The 16,687-nt window shown below is 34.8% G+C and overlaps 1 protein-coding gene across 1 annotated transcript in view; it reads left to right on the forward strand.

The window, feature by feature from the left end:
* LOC115423689 (cytoplasmic phosphatidylinositol transfer protein 1-like) overlaps positions 1 to 16,687 on the forward strand; it is a 123,903-nt gene that overhangs the window by 84,804 nt on the left and 22,412 nt on the right. The window contains exon 2 of the mRNA XM_030140640.1: positions 10,715 to 10,863. Within this exon, the coding sequence (XP_029996500.1) occupies positions 10,715 to 10,863 (149 nt within the window). The remainder of the gene's footprint in view (positions 1 to 10,714; positions 10,864 to 16,687) is intronic.

Here is a 16,687-nt window from a genome sequence, read left to right on the forward strand (position 1 = left end):
CAGCGATTGCTGGATAACTGGGGAGTAATTGAAATAATAATAATATGAGATGAGTCCTTTGTGAGAGGTTAGAGACAGAATAAGGAGGATCTGCGTATGTGCATGCAGATAGAGAAATCTTTTAGATCTCGCTGTCTTTAATTTACACAAGTGCACACACCAGCCTCAAATTGGACATCAAAAGACAGAGGCTATTCTTCTCAAGAAGAGCACAGATATTACCCAGGACTACAGAGTGCACAGCAGTAATTAGTATGTGTGGTTGAATTTTAATTACATGCTAACATTATGCCTGGTATTGTTTTATGTGTGTATATAAGTGAGTCTGTGTGTGCATGTGTGTGTGTGTGTGTGTGTGTGTGTGTGTGTGTGTGTGTGTGTGTGTGTGTGTGTGAGTAGGGGGTTTGTCAGGATTTTACAGTCACACTAACACTCTTCTTGGCTGCAGCACAATGACCACAGCTCCCCACCACCTGCTGTTGTGTTAGAACAGTCAGAAAGGCAGAATAAGATGTAGATCATGGCGTAAGCTCATTATTTTTACATGCTTTTCTGCATTTCATGTTTCCTCTTTAAGCCATGATGAAATTATGACTTACGCACATTTAATAATTACCATACAGACCTTTGAAATGAATGCACAGCTTTGAAAACTGCTGTAACTGGGACACACATGGCTCCAAAGGCACTAAAAGTTACTGGATGTGTGATCATACTTCACCATCATCCAATTTTGAAGTTACCCGGTGACACAACAGAGGATAGAGCAGACGGCAATGAGTGATGTCTGAAAGTGTGTGGATATGACATGATGGGCTACTCTAAGAGCAAAGTTTGAAGACAGAAAAAGAAGAGAGGAGTTTACGAAAGTGAAACCTAAATTAAGACAGAAAAGGAGAGGTGGAGAGAGGATCACAAGAAGCAGAAAATAAGATAAAAGAGACTCTGCTTTATGGTTGATGGTGGAAAATGGTTGGACTTAAAGTTCCAGTTGACAAATTCTCACAAAAAGAATACATCAGAATATGAAAATACACTCTCCTCTCCTATCTAAAGCATAAACTGAATGTAAATATGGACAACGCAAGGCCATTTCATGCTGTTATTGACAATTAAGCCATAATATCTCTATGTAATAGGTGGGGACAGAGAAGAGGCAAAGGCAGTGTGCTCTAGTATGAATGAATGAATGAATGAATGGTTTGTTTTTGGTTTGTTCAGTAATCATCACACACAGTACAACAACACAATAAACACAAAAAACAAAAAAAGGAATAGGCTAGAAGCAGAAGCCTATCCTTTTCACCTGACATACTGCTTACATTAACATAAATGTGCACATCATCGAGCATTGTCATTATAACAAAAGAATCAATAACAAAACAAAAACACATCTACCATCTCCACTTCATATTCCTGAATGATCTTATACTTAAGGCATTTTTTAAACATCATCACAGAAGTGAACAACTGAAATTCATCATCAAGTCCATTTCATAATTTCACACCCATGACCGAAATACATCTGGACTTCACATTTGTCCTCACTTATATACATTCAAAAATATAAAGACCTCTTAAATTATAGTTACTCTCTCTTAATTTAAAGAACTCTTGAATGGTATTTGGAACAATGTTATTTTTTACTTTATAAATCATCTCTAATATTCTAATATATACAATACCTGGCAATTTTAAGGTATTGAATTGAATAAATTATTAGTAGGATATTTTGAAGCAACTAATAATTGAATAAAATATTAGTTGCTTCAAAATATCCTACTTTATTGATTATTCTAATTGCTCTTTTTTGTAGTTTTACTAGTCTAGTCTACATAAATATAGTGTAAATAGTCAAAGATCAAAACATAAAAGATATATATATTGAAAAGAAAGTGTGCATGAAATCACAATAAAAGGGAGTAAAATAGTTAAAGGGGTCATATTTTGCTAAACCCACATTTATTAGTCTTTGGTACTTTTATTTGTGTATTTGGACCCTACTAGTTCATAAAGTTTGAATTTGAACCCTTCAGGTGCTGCAAAGATATCTTTATATTCATTTTGGCAAAAATCAAGTGGATTTCTACTACCCATTTTAATTCCTTCTAAATTTGTTACATTTTATAACTAGTTTCGTCACGACATTTGCACATATAAGATCAATATTTTCGATGAACATTTCTCCGAGTACGCCACAATTGTTTGTCAGCAGCAGCGGTTGTAGTAAAAACTGAAAATATGTCCAGACTTTGAGCCGAATACCTAAAATGTTCAGTTGTTGGTTGTATTCACGAACACAAGTGGCAGAACGGGACAAAGCAGTACAGTCAACAACCTGGGGGGGGTGGGGCATGAAGTGGTTCATTTGTATTTAAAGGGCCAGTGCTTAAAATAACCTTTCTGGTGTCATTACTCAGAAATAGGGTTGAAGATGGACCTTTGGAGTTGAATTAATGAAGAATTCAGACCCAAGCAGAGCATTTACAGTTTATGTAGACCACAGGGAAATGTTACAAAATGCATAATTCCATTTAAAGAAAAACAAATATGACTCCTTTAAAGTAATTATAACTATTGACTCATTTTTAAATACAGTATTAAAATGATTTATAGCATATACAATTTTGCAGACTTGCCTACTGATAGACATACAGTGCAATCAGATTAGAGTGTAAATTAACAGTGTTCATTGGTTGTCAAATGAACAAAGACATTTTTTTCCACTTGTGTATATTTGGGAAAAATCTGAGATAAACTTGCCATTTGTTTTTGTTGTTTGCAGCATAGTAGATACATCTTCAATCCAAACCTCAGCTGTCAGCATGCCCCTCTATTTAGAATTTATTTATTTATTTATTTATTTATTGTTTTTTTCATTTCTTCAGCAGCTATACGATTTAATGGTGTTTAACATTTTGGGAATTAAGGAAGATTTACTTTATAAAAAAGATGATGATATGCAATGCTGTAATAATAATTACAAGTACTAAGCTTGAGTTTTCTTTACAGCTGAAGGATATTGAATAATTCTTATTTTGCTGATTTTTTTTTTTTTTTATGTCAATCATATGGACAAAAATATATTCAGTGTATCATCAGTTCATGCAGAGTTGCAGTGTAACACATTTTCGTTGTGATATATGAAACTGAAACCATTTTGACTTGGGCTGCATATCATTTAAAGGTATAAAAAAAGAATGATGATTAATAAATAATAATAATAATCTAATTCAGCTTGATTTAATATCAGGACAGCCAATTTATACTGAGATAACTTAAAAATGAGGATGATTTATTGTCCTGTTGACTTGTTTAGTTCATCATGTTCACAGCAAAATGTTAATTAAACATTAAAATTAAAATATACATGTTATACCATGTTTCTGGATCGTAGCATCAAAACTTAGCATGAAATCTGTCATTTTAGATCATATTATGGTTTTCCTTTTAGTTTCTGGAATGTTTAGGTGCTGTACTGGGACCTTCCCTCACTAATGACTGTACTTATCAGTATCATTATAATAATATGCAGAGAGCAGACAATTCTTTGCAGTTTTTGGTGCATAGTTGCTGGTGCAGCCAGAAAGAATGAGGGGGAAATGATTTAAACTTACTATTTAATTAACTCAAAGTTGTGAAGCTGTTTCATATCGATCTGCATGCGACTAGCCATAATCCTCCATCATAAGCTTGATTCTCAGAGACAAGAGGAGGTGCACAAATCCAGTTTCCTCTTGGACCATGAATTACAATATGCTCAAAGGTTATCATGAAATTTTGGTCCAGTGCCTAGTGAGGCTTTAATAAAGACCTAGAGCCATAACATAACAAAGAACATCAAACCTGAGATAGTCAAGGTAGCTTTTAATCCCATTCTGGGCACTTTTCAGAGAAAGAAAGAGAAACGGTAAGAAATCATGACTGTGAATCATGGCCACTCTAGCCTGCGTAAGGGCCACTTGTCCCTCTCAGACATTAAACATCTCCATGGAAAACAATTAATACAACCTCTCAGCTGCAGCTCTTGGTCGACAGAGGACTGTGGTCAAATAAAGTGGCAGGAAAAAACAGCACAAAGGCTGATGCATTCAAATAATGTCTGAACCTTGAATAAACCGTGATTGAAAGGGGAACGATGGCGCTTCATGGTAATTTGCTGTTGCTAGTCGTCTGTGGGGTCATGAGGTGGTCAGTGGTTGACCAGTACCACAGCATCAAATCAGATCTAAACTCAAACTGAAAAAACTGAAAGTAAATAGTGATGATAAAATAGTTTGTTTTCACGTACAGTTTCTGTGAATCTGTATGCAGACCTGATATTATGGTTGCAGTTAATGTTGAAATGACCAGTTCTGATCTTTATTTTATCTTCTGAAGCAGTAGTTTCCAAACCTTTAATCCTCAAGACCAAAAAAAACAAACAAACAAAAAATTAACTGTGTCCTCAGGACCAAGTGGCAAGTCTAACGTCCACTGAGGAATGAGTTATTTCTCATAGACTGACAGTTTTACAGCAGAGATAATGTTTTTAATCTAGTAGAAAAAAAAACAGTTTGATCTATAGTTCATTCATTCAAAAATCCATGCATGATTAATTACTGTGTGGGTTTTACTAGCGTTAGCTTAGCTGCCAAGTCAAGCATTTAGAGCTCTTGTTCATTGAATAAAACTTATCTTTCTCCATAACTTGCATCTCTGCCATAGCTGCATTTAAAGAAATACACAAACAAAATAGTCGATAAAATCTTTTATAAAGTTTACCGGTCCTACAGTAATTGACACTTCATTAGCTGATGTTATCATTAACTCATATTGAACCAGCCAGCTAGTCAGCTAGCCTGCTATTTATTTATTTATTTATTTAGAACATGCAAAGAAACAAAATAAAACAAAACAAAGCAAAATAAGACAAAAACAAAATAACATTTAAATAAACAGAATCTATCTTGCATGGTCAAAAAGGACTAGGAAGAAATATAAACTTGCTATCTAGATCAGCTAGCTGTAATTAGTGTGTTTTTACATTTCAGGACTTTGATATTACTGTTACAATGTACAGTCTATTCTTGGACCAAAATTTACAAAAAAAAAAAAGTTAGGAATTGCTTACATGCACATTTTTACATTTTGCTGGAATGTCAGAACATAAATGTAGGATTTAAAAATGACATCAATAATCACTGACATGGAAAAGTATTGTTAACTATGGTTTTAACTCAATAACTAACAGACATATGAAACAAATGTTCACATACACTGAGGTGATAAGTTTTGCACTGTCAAAACACTATGGATGACAGTGACTTTTTGTAACAACATTTTTGTCTATAGTATGTTTTTTCTTGTGGTTTTTATATACTTTATGTCCTTTATTACTGAGGCATCTCATTGTTCTGTTGAGATCAGCATTTATTGAGTCTCTCAAAGACACACTATCCTACTATTTTAATCAAGCGAATTCCTTCTAATATCATATTATTGTCTTGTGTTCAACTATGACATTTGGTGGCCCAATAACAACAGCTCAGTGATCTGTTTTAGGCCCCAACCCTCAGTTTGGGAGAAGTAATATCCAGACAACACCTTCAAACCTTCAATATTGTTGCAAGTTTAAAATAATCAAGCTTGTCACAGCTTAGCTTCACATCTTTTCACAAATATACTATAACTAGGTTTTAATAGAAGATATGTCTGTAAGCATCACTCTTCGTTGGCTCCATGTTTCCATCAGTCTGTTGAATACAGGTCTGATGTACCCTTACCTGTCCCATTCACCAAACAATAATACAATAGTTATGTTTTACCCCTAAACCTGAGAGGAATGTGAGCTATTAACGCTGCAGCGCTTGACAGTATCATGCTTAACTTTCAACATATTGTAATTCAAGTGGTCTGACAAAAAACTAATTCTACCCCCTTCTTTCTTCTTCTTCTTCTTTGGATTATGTTTTTGAGGTTTAGAAAATCTGCCCCATGGTGTGAAGCATTGGCCACTTTCAGATAGGTAGGGGGTTAAATGTGTGATTGATAGCTGTAATCACTGATTTCTACTGGTTACCCTCAGCCACACTGGCCGCAGGGTATTGTCATCAGTTGGCCGTCCAGCCGTCTGTCCAAAAATGTTGTCATGCGCTGATATTCAGGCCACTGGGGGCAGTAGTGCACCTGATAAGTCAGGCCGAGGGTTTTCAAGTGTGTGCACGTTATATTTTTTATCAGTGAGTTTAATGTGCACTTTGAAATCTTGCATTGGAAGACGATTATGGAAACAGTAAAACCCAATCCTAATTCACCCCTTGGCCCTCCCCCTTGGCCCTTGCACTTGGCACTACTTCTTGAAACGGAGCTGCAAGGGTTAGGGGTTGAAACATTCTCCTGTGAAATGGGACAAACCTTCGACACCTGTTACGTCATCAGCAGTCATCGATGCCACTATTAACAGATGTGAAAACTTTGTTTCTGAAAGTATTCCCCATGTCGTCAGCAGCTGTAACCGTCTCTGTTCCACAGGGTTTGGTCATCTTTTTTCAGCTATCAGCTATGAACTGCAGAAATGTGATCTATAACACATTGAAACAGCATTAAAAGGTCGATCAAATTAATAACTTGTTTACGAAGAAAATACGTACATTTGTGTGTTTCTTTCATCACACTGCTGCACTTTTTGGCTGTGTTTACCTCCATCTTGCCAACAATTCGAACAGAATTATGGGAAATTTCTCCTACCCCTCATTTTGTAGTGTGGTCCTGAAATATCTCCGTTTCAAGGGCTATACAGCCCTCTGCCTCAGCCCTTCACCTCCGTCTAACTGAGAATCAGGACAACACTACCCCTTCATGTGTACGCACAAAACCGAGGGGTAGGGGTAAGAAGACGGACAAGGGGTGAATTGGGATTCAACCTGAAATTCAAATTAAATTTCCCAATATGTTTTTTTTTTTTTTCCATTTTGACTCAGTAAATGTGTGTACTGGAAATGGAAACACCTTTTTCAAATAAATTCCAACGTGAAAATTTAACCTTTGTTATCGGTCAAATGACTTATCAGCTGTTTCTACTTTTTTCCACATGTTCAGATCATGTGGATGAGGTTTGACAAGGAATTATTCCTCTATTTCATCCCAAAATTATATTATTTTCATTTTAGATGAAAAAGAAAAAAAGATTTGTTCAGCTTTTGCTTTTTTTTTTTTTAATCTTTTTGTTAGAGTCATGTGTGACATTGCCATCTGCTAAAACAGAATGCAGCCTAGATTATTTGCTCTCAAAACAGTTTATGAAGGCGCACATAATTTGCATTGTAGTTTTATGATTTTTCTAAAGTTCACTTCAGATTGGCTTGATGTTTTATGGAAATGCAGCTAGTGTTCGGTTTTCATTCTAATTTCAGCTCCTGCCTCTTAAACTAGGTGATAATCTTTGCGAGATGCGTACTTTTGATAGTCTTTTTTATGATTTGCTCTGTCCTCAGCATTTTATTTGTGTTGTTTAGGCACAAATTGCTTCATTCAATGATAGCGCGTTCTATGTATGCAACATAGATGATGTTTGCACTTAAGATGGGACTAAATACAGGTTCCTTCTCTGTTATGCCTGACTTGTTACAGTGTCACTGCAGCTGAAAAATTATGCCACAGTCAGAACAGCTGTTCAGTCAGAAATATTCATCATCAAAATTCCAGCTTGGTTCTCAGTCTCAGTCCCTCAGTTTCTCTTGTGGCTGGCAGTAGAGGTATAGAGTAATGAGTCACTAGGAGTCTATGTATATTGAATAGCTAAGTTTTCTGGTTGTACAACTACATTTATATTTGCATAAGGATTCAACAGTTCATTTTTTTGTGTCTAACTCCTGAAATTATGTATTTTTGGTGATTAAAGTAAAGGAGTGAATTGGTATTTTTATCTAGTGGTTGACCATTATATTCGATCTGGCCAATAGCATGTTTTGTAGCTGATAAATTCAACAGTTCCATAAAAACAGACATTGCTTTGTCTCTCTTTAAATAGATTCGTTCTGTGCTCTGTCTGCAGCCGACTTATTTTAATCATCGTTCCACAGCAGCCGCTCTGACAAGGCCACTCGCCACCGTCTGTGCTTCCTACACTGCTTTTATTTTTTTGTTTACTGACCTCACAAAGTGACTGGCAGACGATGCTGTCTGCATAATCTGCCGCTGCCGATTATCTCCAAACGATAATTAACCCGGGCTATTGAGTTTTTCACTAATCCTGACTATCAGGCAGTCACCGCCACCCACGTGACCTTTGTAGAGTTCATATGCAAATGGGCTCAGTGTCCACAGAGCTACATGACCATAGAGCCACTAATATTGGAATACCTGAAATGTTGAAATAAACTTTATATATATGCTGCTAGGGGTGTAAGAAAATATCGGTTCTGCAATATATTGCAATATTTCATTTCACAATACTGTATCGATATTTAAAAGTACCATATTGATATTTTTAGGTATTTGTTCAAATGCAGACATGGTGGAGGTTCATTGTTGTGCTTTGGTTTCCTGTTTTGTTTATATTTTTTTGGAATTCCATAGGTTCTTTTATTGATATAACCACATGGGTATTTTGCGCTGTTGTTTGTATACTAAAAAAGTAGTATTGTGATTTCTGGTGGGATAAAGTCTTTCCAGGAAATAATATTTTAAAAAAGAAACAAAACAAACAAAAAATATCACCTTGTTAACAGTATTGTGACATATCATGCTATATCGTATTGTGATCCTAGTATTGTGATTTGTATGGTATTGCCAGATTCTTGCCAATACACACGCCTATATGCTGCCATGTGATGATTTGTATTATATTTCTTTGTTCTAATTTTGTGTAGAGCACATTGTTGATTTCATCTTTACTGTTGAAACTGCTTCCTCTAAGTCAGGGGTCTCAAATTCATTTTCTTTCAGGGGCCACATTCTGCCCAATTTGATCTCCAGTGGGCCGGACCAGTAAAATAATAGCATAATAACCTATAAATAATGACAACTCCAAATTTTTGTCTTTGTTTTAGTGCAAAAAACTCCATTAAATTATGAAAATACTTACTTTTATAAACTATCCAAACAAAAACAGATGTGAATAACCTGAAAAAACTGAAATTTCTTAAGAAAAATAAGTGCAATTTTAATAATATTCTGCCTCAACTTGTCATTTCTACATGTGCATTATGGATCTACAAAGACACTAAGCACTTAGTAACAGGCAGAAAACGATTAAAATTGTGCTTAATTTTTGTTAGACATTTCAGGTTTATATTTGTTCAGGTTATTCACATTTTATTGTTTCAGGATAGTTTGTAAATGTAAATATTTTCATAATTTCATGTTATTTTTTGCACTAAAACAAAGACATTTATTTGAAGTTGTCATTATTTATAGGCATAGTGTAAATTTTTTTTCACATCAAACCGAGAAGAAAATATGGAGGCATTATTTTTTGGAGGTTATTATGCTGTTATTTTACAGTAGATCATATTGGTCTGTGTGTGGAACCTGAACTAAAATGACTTTGACAACCTTGACTGTGGAATTTTTGCACTTTGCAAATTCATCCCACGGGCCAGATTTGAACCTTTGATGGACCGCATTTGGCCCCAAGGCCGCATGTTTGAGACCCCTGCTCTAAGTAGTTGTCACCAAACTGAATTTCCTGTTTTGCTATGGTTCAGCTATTTCCAGTGTAATGTGGTTGATCATTTGCAAAGCTTTGAAAGTAATTTCCCCAACACTGGTGGGGGATGGAAAAAAGTGTCTTTGTGATATAAGAAGCTTGTTTACTGGTATAGATATGCTCAGCCCTTTTTCCACCGCATCACATTTCTCTTCTCTTCGTTCCTTGCTTTTTGTAGCTGTATGTGAAGTCATAAGTCAACATTGTAGGCAGTCCTTGTCTTTTTTCCATTGGCTTAACAGAGCTATCCTTGGATGAAGCTGAGTGTGTGTATGTGTGTGTGCGGTTGTGTACTCCAACATGACCCCTTGGCATTCCAGTAGAGTGGCATAAGTCACCACCAGGACTGTATCAGTTTCAGCGGCCCGGAAATAGGCCCACGAGCAGTCGGAAATCTTCGTCCTCATACCGGTGCTTGCCGTTTTCCAAATGTAAAACAAAAAAAATAGTTGCTGTGTGACGCCCCTTTCCAGCATGAAAAGGTGCCCAAAAGTAACACTGTCATCAAGCCAAGTGGGTCAGTCAGTGATGAGTGAAGGATTGTGGGTGCTGACTGACGTGTCACAAGGGGCCGTGGGATAGGGTCACCTAACTGACTCGTGGTAGTGCTGTTACTATTGTTGTGCTGTTTGGTCCTGACCTGATGTGAGGTCTTTGTCACTATGCTGTAGACAGCTTTTAATCCCTCACATTTCTATCGCTATTGCAGCTGCCCACAGGTGTTATGACCATACAGTGAAAACACTAATCCTGGTATTTTCCTACTGCATTTATTTTTACGGCTGCTATAAATTTATACATTTATTTGTTGGACTTCCAAGTAGAGCACATTGTTCTCATTCAAAGCCACTTCAGCAGAATTACACCCAAGATACATTACTAGTAGGGTCTGCATGCAGGTTTTACAATGTTAACATGTCAGCGTGACCTCGTCCTTCTACCTTAATTGCTTCAGAAAATGTAATAAAACAATCAATTTAATATCAAGCATTTCTGTTTGTTTGTCTTCTGCCTGTCTTTCAGTATCGAATCGGCCAGCTGTACATGATCAGTAAACACAGCCATGAGCAGAGTGAACGCGGGGAGGGGGTTGAGGTGGTCCAGAACGAACCATATGAGGATCCTGAACACGGACAAGGCCAATTCACAGAGAAACGAATCTACCTCAACAAGTGAGTTTCTTCCTCTTACAACTAGGGATGTAACGATTGCCGGTATGATGATAAACCGCGGTAAAATTACAGATGGTTACTATGATCGTTTAAATTCTAATTATCATGATAACCGTGTTTGATTACCGCACTTTTAGGGGAAAAACCCCTTTATAAAAATCTGCTTTTATGTAAAATATTTGAGTATAGTTTTAATTTATTACAATTTTAATTTTATATACCTAATATTTGGAACCAATATTCACTTTTAAAGTCTTTGAAAAGGTTTGTTAAGCATCTTTGTGTTATTTATGCAATAAAGTATATACATTTTTCAAATTGGATTTTATATATTTTTTGTGTTTTTTGTCCTTTTATGTTTTTTATAGTAGTTTAAGGTGAAAAAAATAATAGGCAGATGATATAGATGAAGTTGTGCTGAAAAAAAAGATACCAAATGTGGGTATAGTAAATATTTGTTTATATTGTATATAAAGGCAAAATCAATACTGAAAAATAGACAAAATAGACTCAGACCCCTGAGGGTTAATATTTGAATGTTTCTGCCAACAGAAAGTACATTGTGCATGTTATTTTATGTTTGTTTGTTTGTTTGGTTTTTAAATACAACTTGGTTAAATTATTTCAGTGTGTATATTAGTACTTTTTGAACATTTTGAGCACAATTTCAATAATACTGTGATAATAATGATAACCATGATAATTTTGGTCACAATAACCGTGATATGAAATTTTCATATCGTTACATCCCTGCTTACAACTATGCTCAGTTTAATGCAGGGGTGTCAAACTCATTTTCAGTCAGGGGCCACATTAAGCCAAATTTGATCTGAAGTGGGCCGGACCAGTGAAATAATAACAATAATATATAAATAATGTCAACTCCAAACTTTCCCCTGTGTTTTAGAGCAAAAAAAGTAAAATTATGTGATGAAAATGTTTCCATCTACCAACTATCCTTTAAAACAACATGAATAACATGAACAAACTGAAATTTCTTAAGAAAACTAGGTGCAATTTTAACAATATTATGTCTCAGTTTATCATTTAAACATGTAAATTACAACTTACAGATCACAGTGGATCCACAAATACACAAAACGTTTAATAACAGGCAGAATATTGTTAAAATTACACTTCAGACATTTCAAAATGTTTATGTTTGTTGAGGTTATTTGTGTTTTTGTGAAATGTTAGTTTGTTTTAGTGTAAATACAGTAAAATGACATGAAAATTTTTACATTTACAAAGAGAAAAATTTGGAGTTGTGAGTATTTATGAGTTATTATGATAGTATTTTACTGATCCACTTGAGTTTAAATCGGTCTGTATTTGGAACCTGAACTAAAATGATTAATATCTTCAGTGTAATTTTTGCATTTTACAAATTCATCCCAGGGGCCAGACTGGACCCTTTGGTGGGCTGGATTTGGCCCCAGGCCACATGTTTGACACCTGTGGTTTAATGAATAAAACAAATGTATTTTTTTGATTGATTTCATTGATGAAGAATTATTTGTCTGTTCTACTATATTTTGTCTATATTCCTAAGGCCTAGGACTCATTAAACTATTAGAAGATATTCAACTAAAAAAGGATATGTCTTTTTTTTTAAAGAAATAATCAGAATAGGTGCTTTGGGACTGCACTAAGTAGGGGTGATGTGTTAGAAATGTGTAAGAAAATGCCAATAGGTGCTGCTTTTGCTCTCCTTCCTGGTCTATGTTACAGCGTAGAGCAGGCTCTGTTCTTTGTTAAACTTGATAAGCATGAAAATGAGTATTTGATTTTCTGCAGTGTTGATAACAATTTAATTTGCTGCTGTCTAACAGAGAGTCTGGTGCGTGATCTTCCCTCCCTCATTTCTGAATTTGCTTGGGTGGTAAGACTGTGTTAAAAAAAAAATGTATTCAGTAAAGGGAGTATAAATATGTTCAAATCATTGGGGTGACTCAAACCTCTTATTTAATATAGTGATTTTGAGTTTCATACTGATACAACAACTAGAAAGGATTGCATGTATACAGTTTACAAAACCTTCAGCTCTAGATTTGATAGTCATATTAGCTTAGAAGCTTCTTGCTGCCATCCCAGATTTGACTTCTCTCCATTAATCAGTGCATGACTTACTCCTAAAGCAGTAATTCACTTAGCGTTTGCTCAGTCATAAACTATATTCCCATCATCACCCTGTCCAATAGGTCTAATAAATCCACATCAAACGCTTGGAAGTTAAACAAATCCATCAACAAAGCCAATCCCTATCAAAGTAATGTAATACGAAACTATTGATTTCTATAGAGTGATTGCAGCAAAGGGTCAAATACGAACAGAGCAGCGCACTTACTGACATGGGCAAGAAAATTCCAGGACTTAAGTGACCAAAGGATTGAGCAGTTAACCTGCAGGGTGTAATGAATCTGGTAACTAAGACATCACGTTCACAGTAGTAGTAGTAATTTATTTGTCCAATTAACAGAACACGACATATGCATACATACAGTTTGGATTTCTATATTAAACATGGGTGAAAAAGCGTAGGCTGAAGCAGCAACTTATTTATGCCTACCCTATTTACAAAAAGGAAAGTTGCAGAAACAAAACAAGAAAACAAAATGGTGCAGTTTTAAACAGTAATATAAATAAAACAAATAATATAATCTAAGCAAAATCTTAGACTTATACTGATAACTGGCTTACTTTATCCTAATATTTTATATTTATGGAATACCGTTGTACACAGTAACTCAGTGCACAGGTAAGTTTCCAGACACTAGTCGCTTTTCCATTGGACATATGCGCAAAACTTTACCTATATTTACTAAATGTCGAAAAAACAGAAGTGCATATTGTCGGTTTTTCCATTAAATCACAAATGCAATGATTTGTTTATATATTATCATGAGATGACACGAGAAGTCATTCTATAAACATGGAGACGAATGTAAATATGGTGTTGATTTACAGATATATTCATTATTATCATATATTACCCCTCTATCTCCTACTAAATTAAAAAATGATAACTAAAAAATGATTGGGTTTTCTGGTGTGTCCACACATACCGCGACAGGTTTCTTCTTCTTCTTCACTTGTTGTAACGTACGTCAACATCCAGTTTTTTAATTCACCTGACTCTAGTTGCAAAAAAGGTCTTTCCATTGCAGTTTTGCATGATACACCATTTGCACTACACCCGAAAAACCACCTCTTGCCAGCGCAAAAACTTTTAATCGAGAAATGAGACTTTTGGCAAAATTGTCATTTTTCCATTAGGTTAATTTTTATGTGCAAGTTATATTTGCGCAATTTGAGGGTCAGTGGAAAAGCGACTATTGTTATTCAGCTGGGTAAGTGGTATTAGTAAAGAGAGAGGTGAAATGTTGGTAAAAGAGAGGTCTCAGAATAATCAGTGGTCTAAATTTAGTGCATTTCCTTAAATGAAAACTGTTAGTCAGTACAAACCGGGTCTCTAATATTAACAAGCAAATAGCAAATAAAAGAAGGCCTTCAAATACAGGCTGGTAAAAATATTATGAATATATTGCTGGTGCTCGTCATGTAATGTTTTGGCAGGAAATCATAGTTTTTCACCTTCACAAGTTGAATTTATTTAATAGATTAATTCAATACATCACTGTGGTTGTTTGATTTCGGTCACTGCAGGTGTGTGTCTTCCTTTTTCAGAAAAACTGTCATTTACAGGAAGATGATTTAAAAATCATCTTCACTGTTAATAGATTCCATTTGCTGAAAAAACTAGTGGGCTTTTATTTTGGAATGTTAAAGGAAATGTTTTCTTTGTAGGAAGATGCAATGCAATATCACAAAGAAGAGCAGATCAGGAACAGGTTTATAATTTCTTTTTGTTTTTTGTTTTTTTTTTTATTAGTGATATAGTAAACAAGACATAGCGGACAGAAAAACAACACATAAACAAAAGAAGATTGAAGAAAATAAACAAACCAAAAACAACAACGACAAAATAATGACAAACAACAACAATGACAACATCATATTACAATGAAAAAGAGAATAAATGTAAAGAGTAACTAAACAATATTGATTGATTAGGGACAATAAGGAAAAGGGGAAGAAGGGAGTGTGAATGAAGGTGAGAGGGAAAATAATAAGTATTATAATAATGATAATGATAATGATAATAACAACAACACTACAATATAAAGTAATAATACCAATAGTCTAATTTGCTAGTATCATTATGGCAGGTTTATAATTTCTCATTATGGCTGTTTCTACTTGTTAAACACGAAATCAGAAATGAAGGATCTCCCTCTAATTATGCCCGGTACCTCCTGCAGCTCAGAGAAATGAATCATTTAGAAATGTTTTACCCATAAAGACCCAGTGCTACTTTTGTGTCACTTCTCAAATGACTGACACAAACAGAAAAATTCATTCACGCAATCACTTAAATGATTTATCACCATTTATTTTAATATTTTCCTCTATATTTTGCATTTTTCCATGAAAACCATGTATTTTCCTTTACTTAATTTGCTGATCATGTAGATTGTGTAGTTTATTTATATATATTTTTTTAATGTTTTTATGCTTTTATAATTTTTATGTGATAGGTAGAAAACACATTTTGTCTTTTAATTCTACTTTCTTTTTAATCCAACTTATTATTAGCTACTTACACTATGCATTTATTTATTGATTGATTATTGATGTGGTATGACTGTTTTTGTGGAGCGGTGGCCATATTTTGTATTTTGAATTTTCCCTTGGGGATTAATAAAGTAAATCTAGAATAGAATAGAATAGAATAGAATAGAATAGAATAGAATAGAATAGAATGGTCTTTATAGTCATTGCAACATGAAAAATGTAGAATGAAATTAAAAAAGTGTCAACCAGTCAGTGCATAATAAAAAAAATTTAAAAAAAACAACACAGACACAAACATCATAATAGTAAATAAATAATTATAAAAACAAACACACACAGCCATTCATTCAATCATTGCACAATCTCACTGTGTATATGTGTTGTGTTGAACATTTCTATCTATCTATCTATCTATCTATCTATCTGCTCAGAGTAAATTCAAAGGTTATTACAAGAGAAATACCTAAAACTCAATAAAAAGTGACTTTTTTCAGCAAATATATCATTAACTGAACATAAAACAGTTGTCTCCATCCACTGTCATTGATCCAACTCCATGGGTTTTACTGGTGAATCAATGTTGTAGAAGATGACAGTGTTTCCATGTTCACTACAGAGCCTCTGAACGTCCGAATGAGTCTGATGACCATGAAAAGATGACAAACTGCATTTTACACTAATTATTTACATAAATTTACCAGAGTAGTGGATCAACAGGTATTAAACTGCTTTTGGTCACCGGTTGATGTTTGGGTCTCTATGGGTTAAACCTGTCCTTACATTAATTTGCCTTTTGGTTCTTCTGCCTCCTTTTCTCCACTCATCCAATGTTATTACTTCTATAAATGTTGAACAATCTGTTTTTTGACAGTTTGGCAGAGCATTTGATTAACTTGTTTTTGTGGAACAATGACATGATTTTTTTTTGCCTCAACTGTCCCCACTGTGCAGACTCTAATACTGTCAAAGAGTTGTAGCACAAAATCCCAGATGTAACACTTTGGGACAGAAATATGAAGTCAGCAACATGAGGAATACCAAGGTGAAAAAGCACAGACGGTGAGGTTTTCTGGTCAGATGCGACTAGTAATGGGGCCTTTGGGAACCGTGAAAACAGACATGGATATACTCTGAGGAGAAGAGGGTTTAGTGCTAGGGTGTAGAAGTGTTTGTGTGTGTGTGTGTGTGT

Source organism: Sphaeramia orbicularis, chromosome 8 (genome assembly GCF_902148855.1).
Source record: "Sphaeramia orbicularis chromosome 8, fSphaOr1.1, whole genome shotgun sequence".
Lineage (NCBI taxonomy): Eukaryota > Metazoa > Chordata > Actinopteri > Kurtiformes > Apogonidae > Sphaeramia > Sphaeramia orbicularis.